Below are 13,370 nucleotides of genomic sequence, written 5' to 3' on the forward strand. Positions count from 1 at the left end.
GACTAAAAAGTATATTTAGCTTTGTTCTGGCAGCCATTTACTCCATTGACTTGGTTCAGTGGGCACACTTTCCTTTCTGAGAACTGAAAGATCTATGGAGATTTGTGGTGCTCTGTTGGACTCCAGAAGAAGGACTTTAACCCAATGAGTCTATGCCACCTCTCAGAAAAATCAAATCAGTCCCATTCATTCACATATTTCTCTGTATCCTAATCTTTCTCACATACCTTTGATTCTCCAACAACTCTCCCCTCCCTGCCACACACAAGGAGTAATGAATTAATAATAACCAATTAACTAATGAATACCCTGCCACCACTGAGGTATTGTCACTAGGACAGAGAGCTGTTTACTGTTTACCTGTGCTGTGCATTTTCAATGCATTTTCTACATGCATTTTTAATTATATTTTATTAACTTATTTGCAACCCCTTTTTACTGGGCATCTTTGGAAATGCAGCTCGTTAGCCCCTCAATAACAGCCCCTGGATTCTGTAGCAAGAACCTGCCTTTCTCCAGCTTCTTACATCCAGGGAGTATATTACTTTGGTCCCACCAAATCTGTGAGGTTGGGATGTCACACCCACCCAAACCCAGTCTGTATGAATTCTGTGTGGTTTACTGTCCTGCAAAAGCCAGCCAGCACAAAATAACAAATCACACACTGCATACAATTAAAAAGAAGTACCGGTATATTTGTGAATGTTAACCAAAGAGTTAGTAAAGATTAGAAAGGCAAAAAAATGGGTTCATTATAATTAAACAGTCAAAAGTGCACAGGTTAGAGCTCAAATCTTTCAAAAGCTATATTTATCTGTCCTCGGCAGACCTCCACGCCTGGGCTCCATTGAATCGTGTTTCCCACCGGATTAAATCCTCTGCCCGCTTCTCTCCAGTGTCGTCTCTCTTCGTCTCCTGCCAAACAAAAGACCCACCACTGGTGTCAGTTACAAAACCGTTCCCCCAAACCTCTCTAGAACCTTCTCCCCATTCTACTTTCCTGATAGGATGGCTCAGGTTCCTAAGCATCCCTTGCCTCCAACAGTAACCTAAACACTCTTTCTACAGAAAGACCATTACATGAAATACTCTGCAAAATTAGCAGTAAAACCTTTGCCAGGGTATTACATATTTATAGTATAACATTTTTTTTCTGTGCTGTGAGCAATATGTTTTGTGGACACACCATGGTCCTGAGGAACGTTGTTTCATTTGGTTTTATATATGTACAATCAGATGACAATAAACTTGAACAACTTATCAACAAAGAATGTCCTTAGGATACATGATTCATTCTTCTAATCTCAAGAGAATGTGGGTTTATTCTACCCACCCACCTCAAAGAACATACTTCTTGTTCCAAGAATAAACCTTATTGCATTCTTTGTAAGGCAAATGTGATTTTCCTAAAATCAACAGGCCATATTATACACACTACATCAAGTATGGTCACACAATACAGCAAGATTTCCTCAGTATTATATTTCAATCCTCCAGTAATACTTTATCTATCGTAGTGCCCAGGAGTTTGTTAAACAATGGCAGTAGCTTAGTATGCCACTAAACTCTCATATGAGGTCCTCATCCAACAGAGCATGGATTTTCAAGGCCTCCTACAGCATGTGTAAACTAATCTCTTGATCTGGTTTATAAATGTTTCAATTTCTTTACTGATTCAACTGATTTTCCTTTGAATCTTGTGGAGAAAGCTGCAGAAACCTGTGGTTTATGGCTGATGTGTTTAACTGCAAATAACCACTATCATTTTGCTGTCGGCTCAAATGTGGGTGAGGAAACCTGAGGCAACACATGCAAAATGCCACAGACTAGGCAGTATCTGTAGAGGGACATTTTTGGATGGGGACACCACATGGGGAGCCTACTTTGTTATTGCTGGGAATCAGCGCTTCCCCACATTGAACAATACTTTCAGGGGATTCCGAAATTAACAGGGGACAGAATATACTCTGAATCAGGGAACCATGATGCTCATCAGCAAAAGTGGCTTTGTAGCACCATTTCAGAATGAGCTGGACATTCCCTGAAGGACATAGCCATCAGCAGGAGTTTGTAGCGTGTAATGAGTGAATACACAGTTAAACCTACTTGACCTCTTCTTGACAGATATATCGAGCCCTGAAAGCAGTGACAGAAGCACTGCTAGTAATTTCAAGTTGTTGTCCTGTCTACGTACCTTTCAACATATCGTCTGTCAATCTAAACATACGGGAAACTCAGGAGGTGATCGGGAGGTAGTAACCCTTAAGTTGCGGGTGGCAGTGAGGAGAGTAAAAGGAAACAGGCAGCCAGTGCAGAGTACCCCTGTAGCTGTTCCCCTCAATAATTTAAGTATACTTGTTTGGAGGTGGGGTTGGATGGTGTGCTGCAAATAACCTACCATGAGGGAGACACAGCAACATGGTCTCTGGCTCTTTGGCTCAGAAGGGAAGGGGGATGAAAAGGATAGCTAGTAGTGATAGGAGATTCCATGGTTAGAGGAGTAAACACTAGGTTCTGTGGATGCAATGGAGGCACCTGGTTGGAATGCTGCCTCCAGGTGCCAGGCTTGGGGACATCTTGGATTGGGTCCACAGCATTCTGAAGTAGGAGGGTGAGTACCCAGAAGTCTTGGTACATGGTGATGCCGATGACATAGGTAGGAAGAGTAAGGAGATCCTAAGAGTGAATTTAGGGGGCTGTGTAGAAAGCTGAAAAGCAGTACCTCTAAGGTAGTAATCTCTCGATTGCTGCCTGTTTCATGCACCAGTGAAGGTAAGAAAAGGATGTTAGAAACATAGAAAACCTAAGCAGCACAATACAGGCCACAAAGCTGTGCCAAACATGTCCTTACCTGAGAAATTACCTAGGGTTACCCATAGCCCTCTTTTTCTGAGCTCCATATACCTGTCCAGGAGTCTCTTAAAAAACCCTATCATATCTGCCTCCACCACCATCGCCGGCAGTCCATTCCACGCACTCACCACTCTCTGCGTAAAAAAAAAAACAAAACTTACCCTTGACATCTCCTCTGTACCTACTTCCCAGCACCTTAAAACTGTGCCCTGTCATGCTAGCTATTTCAGTCCTGAGAAAAAGCCTCTGATTATCCACACGATCAATGCCCCTCATCATCTTATGCATCTCCATCAGGTCACATCTCATCCTCCTTCGCTCCAAGGAGAAAAGGTCGAGTTCATACAACCTACTCTCATAAGACATGTTCCCCAATCCAGGCAACATCCTTGTAAATCTCCTCTGCAACCTATCTATAGTTTCCAAGTCCTTCCTGTAGTGAAGTGACCAGAACTGAGCACAATACTGCAAGTGGGGTCTGACCAGGGTTCCATATAGCTGTGACATTACCTCTCGGCTCTTGAACTCAATCCCATGGTTGATGAAGGGCAATGCACCATATACTTTCTTAACCACAGAGTCAACCTGCACAGCAGCTTTGAGTATCCTATGGATTCAGACCCCAAGATCCCTCTGATCCTCCACACTGCCAAGAGTCTTACCATTAATACCATATTCTGTCATCATATTTGACCTACCAAAATGAACCACCTCACACTTATCTGGATTGAACTCCATCTACCACTTCTCAGCCCAGTTTTGCATCCTATCAATGTCCTGCTGTAACCTCTGACAGCCCTCCACACTATCCACAGCACCCTCAACCTTTGTGTCATCAGCAAATTTACTAACCCATCCCTCCACTTCTTCATCCAGGTCATTTATAAAAATCACAAAGAGTAGGGGTCTCAGAACAGATCCCTGAGGAACACCACTGGTAACTGATCTCCATGCAGAATATGACCCGTCTACAACCACACTTTGCCTTCTGTGGGCAAGCCAGTTCTGGATCCACAAAGCAATGTCTCCTTGGATCCCATGCCTCCTTACTTTCTCAATAAGCCTTGTATGGGGTACCTTGTCAAATGACTTGCTGAAATCTATATACGCTACATCTACTACCCTTCCTTCATCAATGTGTTTAGTCACATCCTCAAAAAATTCAGTCAGGTTCCTAAGGCATGACCTGCCCTTGACAAAGCCATGCTGACTATTCCTAATCATATTATGCCTCTTGAAATGTTCATAAATCCTGTCTCTCAGGATCTTCTCCATGTACTGGGAGAGGAATGCTTGGCTGAGGAACAGGTACAGAGGGCAGTGTTTCAGATTTCTGGATCACTTCTGGGAAGGTATGACCTGTACAAAAATGACAGGTTGCACCTGAACCCAAGAGGGACCGATACCTTTGCGGGCAGGTTTACTAGAACTGTTGGGAAAGTTTAAGCTAATTTGGCAGATGGATGGGAAACTGAGTGATAGGGAAGAGGATGGGGCAGTTGTTATACAAGCAGATGCAGTATGTAAAAAGACTGTCAGGTGGATAAACCAATGATAGGGCAAAATAGCAGTTAGTGGGATGAGTTGCAGGGTAACAGGGGGACAAAATTGAGAAGAATGAGGAATACAGGACTGAAAGTGTTATATTTTGAATGCACACAGTACATGGAATCAGATAGATGATCTTGAAGCACATTTGGAGATTAGCGGGCATCACCAAGTCAAAAATCCTTCCTTGCAAAGAGTAAAACAGAGGTGAAATCAGGTATTGGACCACTGGAAATTACACTGAAGAGGTAATAATGGGGGACAAGGAAATGGTGGACACACTGAAGAAGTATTTATTTTATCAGTCTTCTCTGTGGAAGACACTAGCACTGGGCCAGAATTTCGAGAGAGTTGGGACAGAAATGAGCGCAGTTACCATTACTAGGGAGTAAGTGCTTGGGAAGCTGAAAGCTCTGAGGTAGCAAAGTCACCTGAAGCAGATGAATGTCGTGAAAGAGGTGGCTGAAGAGATTGTGGAGGCCTTAGTAATGATCTTTCAAGGATCACTAGATTTTGGCATGGTTCTGGAGGACAGGAATATTGCAAATGTCACTCCACTTTTCAAGAAGGGAGAGAGGCAGAAGAAAGAAAACTATAGGACAGCTAACCTGACTTCAGTGGATGGGAAAAGTTCGAGTGCATTGTTAAGGATGAAGTTTTGGAGTACTGGGAGGCACATAATAAAATAGGCCATAGTCAGCATGGTTTCTTCAAGGTAAAACCTTGCCTGACAAATCTGCTGGAATTCTTTGAAGAAATAACAAGCAGGATAGACAAAGGAGAATCAGTTGATGGTGTGCATTTGGATTTTCAGAAAGCCTTTGACAAGGTGCCACACATGAGGCTGCTGAGCAAGATAAGAGCCCATGGTACTACAGGAAAGATACTAGCATGGAAATAGCATTGGCTGATCGGCAGAAGGCAAAGAGTGGGAATAAAGGGGGCCTTTCTGGTTGGCTGCATGGTGTTCCACAGTGGTCTGTGGTGGGACTGCTTCTTGCATTGCATGCAATGATTTGGATGATGGAATTGATGGCTTTGAGATCCGATTTATGGATGACACAAAGATAGGTGGAGGGGCAGGTAGTGTTGAGGAAGCAAACAGGCTGCAGAAGGACAAACAGATTCAGAGAATGGGCAATGAAGTGACAGATGAAATATAGTGTCAGGAAGTATATGGTCACACACTTTATTAGAAGGAATAAAAACGTATTTTCTAAAAGGTGAGAAAATTAAACAGTCTGAGGTGCAAACGGATTTGGGAGTTCTTGTGCAGGATTCCCTAATTGTTAATTTGTAGGTTGAGTAGTTGGCGAGGAAGGCAAATGCAATGTTAGCATTCATTTCAATAAGTCTAAAATATAAGAACACAGATATAATGCTGAGACTTTATAAGGCACTGGTGGGGTCTCACTTGGAGTATTGTGAGCAGTTTTAGGCCCCTTATCCAAGAAAAGATGTGCTGACTTTGGAGATAGTTCAAAGAAGGTTCATGAAAATGATTCATGGAATGAAAGGATTATGATATGAAGAGTGTTTGATGGCTCTGGCCTGTACTCACTGCGATTTAGAAGAATGAGGGGGGATCTTATTGAAACTTATCGGATGTCGAAAGGCCTTGATAGAGTGGTTGTGGCGAGGATGTTTCGTATAGTGGCAGAATCAGGGACCACAGGATAGAGGGACATCCATGTAGAATGGAGATGAGGAGGAATTTCTGTAGCCAGAGGGTAGTGACCCTGTCGAATTCATTGCCACAGGTAGCTGTGGGGGCCCAGTCATTGGGATTATTCAATGTGGATGTTGCTAGGTTCTTGATTAGTCAGGGAGTGGAAGGTTACAGGGAGAAAGTAGGGGAATGGATTTGAAAGGGAAATGGCAGAGCAGACTTGATGGATCAAATGGACTAATGGTGTTCTTATGGTGTTAAGCATGCTAAGTGTCTTAGACCCTTAACATGCATTGCAGATGTAAACCAGGCACCCAGGAAAAGCTGCAGATCATCATCAGTTGAAATATCAAATAGAATCTGACATTTGGCCTCAGCATATTCCTCACTGCTTTCGACTTAAAAAGTAGTTGCAGTTATGACTGGTGCAGAATGCATTCCAGTTAGAGCTACATGCATGCGGTACAACAAAACTAGTATGTAACAGGCATAGTTAAATGGTCTCACAAATGACATATCAGAGCAAAGTTAGAAATTGGATCCAAAACAAACCTGAACTGAGAGCCTGGCGATTTGCCGTTTGTAAGTACGGCAATTTTGATTCTTCATTTAAGAAAAATGTATTCTTGCAGATTTTTTCAAGAGATGCGGAAGTCACTGCAAAGACCAGTATTTATAACACAGCTCCCATTATCCTTCATTAGGTGTTGGTGAGCTCCTGCAATATGTGAGTATTAGGTACTTCCACTGTGTTGTTAGGGAGTTTATGGATTTTTACTCAGTGATGATGGATGAATAGCATTCAGCTGATGCTAGTTCTGGAGAGGTGCTTACTTGCAAGTTGTGTTGTTCCCTGGTGTTTACTGCCCACGTTCTGTACAGCAGTAGCAGATCTGGGTTTGGGAGGTGAAAATGAGTAACAATGAATCCCTTTGATAATCAAAATGCAAAGTAACTACCGCTGATAAATTTCAAACTAAATGGAAATGTAATATAATGTTTAAATCAGGGATTCTTAACCTTTTTATGCCATGGACCCCTTTGGCAGTTCAGTGAAGCCTGTGGACCCCTTCACAGAAAAATATATTTAAATATATAAAATAAAAATAGAGGATTACAAAAGAAACCAATTATATTGAAATATTAACAAACATTTATTTCATAGCAATTTTTGCTTTATTAATATATCAAATAATAAGGCTATACATTTAAAATACAGGCAAGTTAAATTTTATTTGTTAAAGATGTATTTGTAAAGGCTGCTGTTGCTTAGCTTGAATAAGAAAATTAAACTGTGGGGTGGTCTTTGACAAAACAATACAAATGTCATGTTGGACATCCAGTCAATATCGATTTCTGTTTTAATGGTTAGAAATGTTGAAAATCCTGATTCACAACAATATCTTGGTGCAAGTGGAATGAAAGCTTCTATAGCTTGCTTTACAAGGTGAGGATAGGCTTTTCTCAATTAACACCAGAATTCTTCAAGGCTCTTTGAGTTAAACTCCCATTGTAGTAAATTTTTGTCCTCAGATCAATGAGTTCATCTTTGACTAGAACAACATCTTTGATACCGTTTACAGCAGAAAGAAAAGGATTGCGGATCCATGGTTCAACTTTAATAGAAATACTTTTGAAGGAGTTCTAAAGTGTTTAGAGGTATTCATATATGTGTCTCTTCAAAGAAATTGACAGAGAATTTTGTATCTCAACTCCATCTTGGTAAAGCACTTCCTCCAGCATTTGAAAGTTTGCAAAGATGTCGACCTCTACTCTCTTCTTCCACATCAGCAGTTTAGAAAAGAAACCTTATGATTTTTCAGTAGCATCCATAATGGTGACTTCAGGACCTTGAACTGAAGGAGTTATTTAATTCATACAGTTAAAAATATCTGCCAGGTAAGCCAACCCATGAATACAATTCTTTTTTTTATCAAACTTCCAAGGTTGGGTTTTCTTTTTCATTCAGAAAAAGTGAAACTTCTGTCCTTAGTTCAAATAAGCGCATCAAGACGTCCTCCGGAAAGCCAGTGAACTTTTGTGTGGTAGAGAAGCACTTCATATACTGCCCCCATTTCTTGACAAAGTCATTAAAAATGACTTACCTATCCTCCCGCCACCCCACTAGGGATAGGGGTTCCCCTTGAGCTCACCTACCACCCCACCAGTCTCCAGGTCCAACATATAATTCTCCGTAACTTACGCCACCTCCAACGGGATCCCACCACCAAGCACATCCTTCTATCCCTCCCTTTGCTGCTTTCCACAGGGATCGCTCCCCATGCGACTCCCTTGTCCATTCGTCCCCCCCATCCCTTCCCACAGATCTCCCTCCTGGCACTTATCCTTGTAAGTGGAACAAGTGCTACACCAGCCCTTACACTTTCTCCCTCACCACCATTCAGGGCCCCAGACAGTCCTTCCAAGTGAGGCGACACTTCACTTGTGAGTTGGCTGGTGGGATATACTGTGTCCAGTGCTCCTGGTGTGGCCTTTTATATATTGGTGAGACCCGATGCAGACTGGGAGACTGTTTCGCTGAACACCTACCCTCTGTCCGCCAGAGAAAGCAGCATCTCCCAGTGGCCACACATTTTACTTCCACGTCCCATTCCCATTCTGATATGTCTATCCATGGCCTCCTCTACTGTCAAGATGAAGCCCCACTCAGGTTGGAGGAACAACACCTTATATTCCATCTGGGTAGCCTCCAACCTGATGGCATGAACGTTGATTTCTCTAACTTCCGTTAATGCCCCTCCTCCCCTTCTTACCCCATTCCTTATTTATTTATATATATATATATATTCGTTCCTTCTCTCTTTTTTCTCTCTCTGTCCCTCTCACAATCACTACTTGCCTCCTCTTCATCTCCCTCTGGTGCTCCCTTCCCACTTTCTTTCTCCCCAGGCCTCCTATCCCATGATCCTCTCCCTTCTCCAGCTCTGTATCCCCTTTGCCAATCAACTTTCTAGCTCTTAGCTTCATCCCTCCCCTTCCTGTCTTCTCCTATCATTTTGGATTTCCCCCTCCCCCTCCTACTTACAAATCTCTTACTATCTTTTCTTTCAGTTAGTCCTGACGAAGGGTCTCGACCTGAAACGTCGACTGTACTTCTTCCTATAGATGCTGCCTGGCCTGCTGTGTTCCACCAGCATTTTGTGTGTGTTGGTTCATAAAGAATGTGATAATTCAGAAATTTTCTTCCAATAAAGTTGATGATTCTCATGGCTATTGCCAAAACCTCTTTCGGGGTTGTCGGAAGTGTTTTTGTTGCAGTTTCCTTTTTCACTGAAGTAGCAAAACAAGACACACTACAAAGCAAAAGAAGAGCTCCATCTATGCAAAGAATATGAACTTTTTCTTTCCAGTCAAAGTTCTGTTTGGCAGAAAAACTACTTACCATTTCCAAAATATTGATGGCCTTTGTAGTTTCCAAAAGTGACTCAGAAATAGGAATTCTTCTTTGATAGTGTTGACAAACAAAAAGAAGGAGCTGACTACATTGAGAAATATCTGTAGTTTCATCCAATTGCATACTGAGTGGGAATTGCGAGGCTCCCAATTCCTCAATGGCTTGCTTCAAAATGTTAAAAGAAATATCAACTATTCTAGATCATATCACATTATTTGATAAGGGACCAACTTCCAGTTTTTCCCTCTGTTCCAGTCCACAAACCGCTTTGATCATTTCCAGTGGACATGGCTTTACTAAAAGTCTCGCCAATATTGTGAGTCTTCTTTTGATCAGCAAACTGGGAAAAAAAACCACTCTATAAGGCAAACCCAGGTGTTGGAAGTGTCTCAACCTTTTTATCATACTTCTCTTTCTTCGACATCTCAATTTAAATTGAGTCTGCAAAAAAAAACTAAAATAAAATATTTTATTCAATTGACATATTTTGAAAGAAAATGCTTGTATGTTTTTAAATAAGTTGTTTGATAAATCTGCAAAGAAACTTAATTAAATGAAGTGTAAGCTATCAACAAAATTTGTATGCCAAGTAAGTAGAACAAGGCAGGTTTTACAATTCATCCAAAGTTTTAATTCAGAGCTTTCAGATACCTGCATAGATGCAAGGATTACAGCAGTAGCTTAGGTATCATATCCTTCCTGGAATTCAGCAATTGTTGTGCAGTTATCTGACTTTCTGTGCCTTTCTAGTAATAGTGGTTCTCATATCTGATATAGCTTGCAGTATTTTTGCAATGTTATTTTTAAGATGTGCAGTGTTTTCATGGAATAATAATACATGAACACCACTTATAAAACATACTGAGTGTGCATGTCCTTACTGCAGAACACAAACAGTCTACAAAAAGGAAGAACTAAGAGAAACACAGAACTTGCATCACTGTGCTTGACCTGTATCACTTCCCAATTTGTTAGCAATAATATGTTGCTTTAAATAACGCACTTTAGCAGTTATTACAACTGTCAACATGTTTGAACTTGCCTGTCCTACACTCGTAGCCTGCACACCTATCCATATTACAGAAGGCCTTATAATATGGAGAGTTAAGAATTTTCATTTGAACTGTCCAATTTTGCAAAACATAAACAATAAAAATGACTTACCTCCTTCTACGCATTGATCAACAAGGAATTGTAGATAGGGAATAATGGAGAGCAGTGAAGATGTCTGGGACAGAAAGTTGAGAAAATGCGACTTCACTATTTAGTGTTTGGATGACTACTAGATGTAGGCTGCCCAAAAGTTGGCCTGCTACGCCATGTGAGTTGCTGTCGACAGCAAGACTGCAATCACATTCGATCTAGCGGCAGCACTAATAACTACTGTAATTTTGAAGTAGTAATGATATTTTGAGATATTTGTAACAACTGTAATGTGATATGAAAATATCGGTGATTTCTATTGGTGACAAAGTCACAGATACTGCTAAAACTACTGTGATTTGTCGCCTACATTCATAATTGAAGGAAATGCTAAATTACAGTTAGAGGTTAGTGAAAATAAAGGTGTAAATTTTTTCCCATCCCAGTTCACGGACCTCCTGGAATCTATCCACAGACCCTTGAGGACCCCAGTTAAGAATGCCTGATTTAGATGAATCTGGATCTGACTTCCTAGATGTAGTGGATACAAAACAAGTAATGAAAGGACGAGAAAGAGAGGATGTAGAGAGGATATTTCCTACTGTGGGGAAGGTCTGGGACCAGAGGACACAGTCTCAGAATATAAGGAGGAAGAATTTCTTTAGCCAGGAGGTGATGAATCTGTGATGGCCGTGGAGGCCAATTAATTGGGTATATTTAAAGTGGATGTTGATAAGTTCTCGATTAATTAGGGTGTCAAAGGTTATGGGGAGAAGATATCAGAATGAGTTTCAGAGGGGTAATAAATCAGCCACGTTAGCATGGCAGAGCAGAGTCAATGAGCTGAATGTGCTAATTCTGCTCCTGTGTTTTATTGTCTTATAAAACCAGCATCCTCTTTGGACACCAGAATGAAATACATACATTAGTCTTTGCATGTGTAGGACACCAAGGCAGAAGCAGAGAAACAAAATAAGATGGTGATGCTGCTGATCCTCTTGCTTGCCCCTTTCACCTCTTGACTCAGCGACTATGACACTTGACATGAGATGGTCTATCTCTTTGTATGTATACAATATGGCAATCATAAAGGGAATGAAAGACTCTGAAAATGTTTACACCATGTTACATGATTGTACAGAAGCTAAAGTCAAACAACAACCCATGATTCTTGGTACAGGACAATTTGTGCAAGTTTAAATTAAAATAAAAGTTTTCTGCAAGGAAGAGGTAATATCCAAGTCATTATGCTACTATTTCTCTCCGTTTAATTTTCATATTTAGTCCTATTTATTTTGGCTTGATAGAAACAGAAATAATGTACTGAAATAAAACCAATAGATGCTAATTATGGTCAGGAAGCACTCACAGTGAATTATTTGTTATTTCTATATACATATACATTTATCATTTAGTAATTTTAATGGTATTGAAAATTTAAATGTCAGGATAAATGAAAATAGAACCTAAATCTGTTATTTAAATAGCTCTGATCTGAAATTACAGCCTTTCCAACAGCTAATAGTTCAGTTTCAACAGCTCCCACTGCAGGGAATGCCAACCTTCAGGGATTATAGCCAGAAGCCTTTGAAATTTATCTGCTCTGACTTAGGTCTGTACCTGATTAGTGGAGGGCAGTTGTGGTAGACATTATCTCTAAGATTTATTTGTCACCAGGGACATGTAAAGTCCTTGCATTGATCTCTTTTCTGTTATCAACCTTCACAGGAAGAGCCTTATGTGATGTTTAAAAAGTCCGATAAACCTCTTTATGGAAATAGTCGATTTGAGGGATTCTGCATTGACCTCCTCAAGGAATTGTCCAATATCCTCGGATTCACCTATGAGGTCAGATTGGTGGATGATGGGAGATATGGAGTTCAGGATGAAAAAGGACAGTGGAATGGAATGGTCAGGGAACTGATGGATCATGTAAGTAATTTTGCTTGGAACTATTATAAATACAATAAAAGAAAAACCATAATTGCAATGGTTTTTTTCACTGCAGCATGTCCGAAAGGGCTTTACAATCAATTAGATACTTTTATAATGTAGAAAAAGTGTCATAGATGGACTTCGTAAAAGCTGGTTTCAGGTATCATGTGCATATGATTACAGGGAATGTGATAAAGTGAGTGCTTAAATAATTCTTTTGTGAGAAGCTTTCATTAATAATACAGATTACGTAAGAATTATTGGTTTTACAGATCTGCAATAAGATGGCAAGAAAATGTAAAGAAAAATAACAACTGCAGGGGATTATTTTATATAATGTACATCTAATTTCATGCCTGAAGTATCTTATTACTTTTAATTGTAACTTAAGGAGATCATGTTGGCATAGTAACTGACTTGGACAATACCTCAGCACATTTTCATTTGGAGGAATCGTCATTCAAGTTGCTGGCCTGTCATAGGTATCGACTGCCTCTTCTGTGTGCTTGTATTGTATCCTTACAATATAGAATGGAGCTCTTCAGCCCATTGAGTCTATACTGGGTCATAGGACAATCCCTTTTCCCTACTAATTTTAACATATTCTCCCCACATTACTATCAACTTCTCCCTGATCTACCTCACCTGACAACAGTAAGGGCAATTCACAGTGGCCCATTGACCTACAGGACGTTGGAATGTGAGGGAGTATCTGATGGAAATGCAAGTGGTCACAGTGTGAACATTCAAACCTAGCAAAAACAAAGGAATGGAATGGTAGAGAGAGGAGGGGAATGACTCACTTTC

General features: G+C 40.6%; 1 protein-coding gene across 4 annotated transcripts in view; it reads left to right on the forward strand.

Annotated features, from left to right (window-relative positions):
- Positions 1–13,370, forward strand: part of LOC140733312 (glutamate receptor ionotropic, kainate 2) — a 518,933-nt gene that overhangs the window by 361,598 nt on the left and 143,965 nt on the right. For all 4 annotated transcript variants that reach the window (XM_073056472.1, XM_073056470.1, XM_073056471.1 and 1 more), the window contains exon 11: positions 12,357–12,560. In XM_073056472.1, coding sequence (XP_072912573.1) covers positions 12,357–12,560 — 204 coding nt within the window. The remainder of the gene's footprint in view (positions 1–12,356; positions 12,561–13,370) is intronic.

This window comes from Hemitrygon akajei, chromosome 9, assembly GCF_048418815.1.
Source record: "Hemitrygon akajei chromosome 9, sHemAka1.3, whole genome shotgun sequence".
Taxonomy (NCBI): domain Eukaryota; kingdom Metazoa; phylum Chordata; class Chondrichthyes; order Myliobatiformes; family Dasyatidae; genus Hemitrygon; species Hemitrygon akajei.